General features: G+C 58.0%; 1 protein-coding gene across 2 annotated transcripts in view; it reads right to left on the bottom strand.

Annotated features, from left to right (window-relative positions):
• Positions 1-464, bottom strand: part of PDE4D (phosphodiesterase 4D) — a 1003569-nt gene that overhangs the window by 784441 nt on the left and 218664 nt on the right. The window contains exon 1 of one of the 2 annotated variants that reach the window (XM_006762439.2): positions 321-458. The exons of the other annotated variant lie outside the window; for it this stretch is intronic. Within the exon in view, the coding sequence (XP_006762502.1) occupies positions 321-415 (95 nt within the window). The 5' untranslated portion in view covers positions 416-458. Of the gene's footprint in view, positions 1-320; positions 459-464 lie in introns of those variants that run through there. 2 annotated transcript variants of the gene reach the window in all.

Below are 464 nucleotides of genomic sequence, written 5' to 3'. Positions count from 1 at the left end.
TGTGTCTCACTCTCGCTCTCCTCTCTCTCTCTCTCTCTCTCTCTCTCTCTCTCTCTCTCTCTCACACACACACACACACACACACACACACACACACACACACACACACCATTTAAGCTCCACTTTCAGGATCTCTCACACACCTGAACACTAGCCTCTCTAACAAGGACAGGCACGCCCCTGCTCGCCCTCCCCAATTCCCAGAATAGAATGTGACCCTAGGTCCAGGATTGCTGGCGATAAACAGACCACCCAGGAGAATCTGAGAACTGGGGAGGTGACCCCTGGCCTGGCTGGGGGAGGGGACGCTCTCCACTCACCGTCTGAGACCCTGGAACGACGAGGGCCAGGACATCCTGGATTTCTTCAGGCCGGGCCGGTGGCCGGTTTCCACGGCGTAGGAGGTGCGGTCCATGGCTCCACAGTACAGGTAGCGCTCGGTGTCCGAATAGCCACGATGCCGG

This window comes from Myotis davidii, unplaced genomic scaffold (genome assembly GCF_000327345.1).
Source record: "Myotis davidii unplaced genomic scaffold, ASM32734v1 scaffold135, whole genome shotgun sequence".
Classification (NCBI taxonomy): domain Eukaryota; kingdom Metazoa; phylum Chordata; class Mammalia; order Chiroptera; family Vespertilionidae; genus Myotis; species Myotis davidii.
The sequence above is the reverse complement of the archived record's forward strand: the minus strand, read 5'-3'. Positions and strand labels throughout refer to the sequence as shown.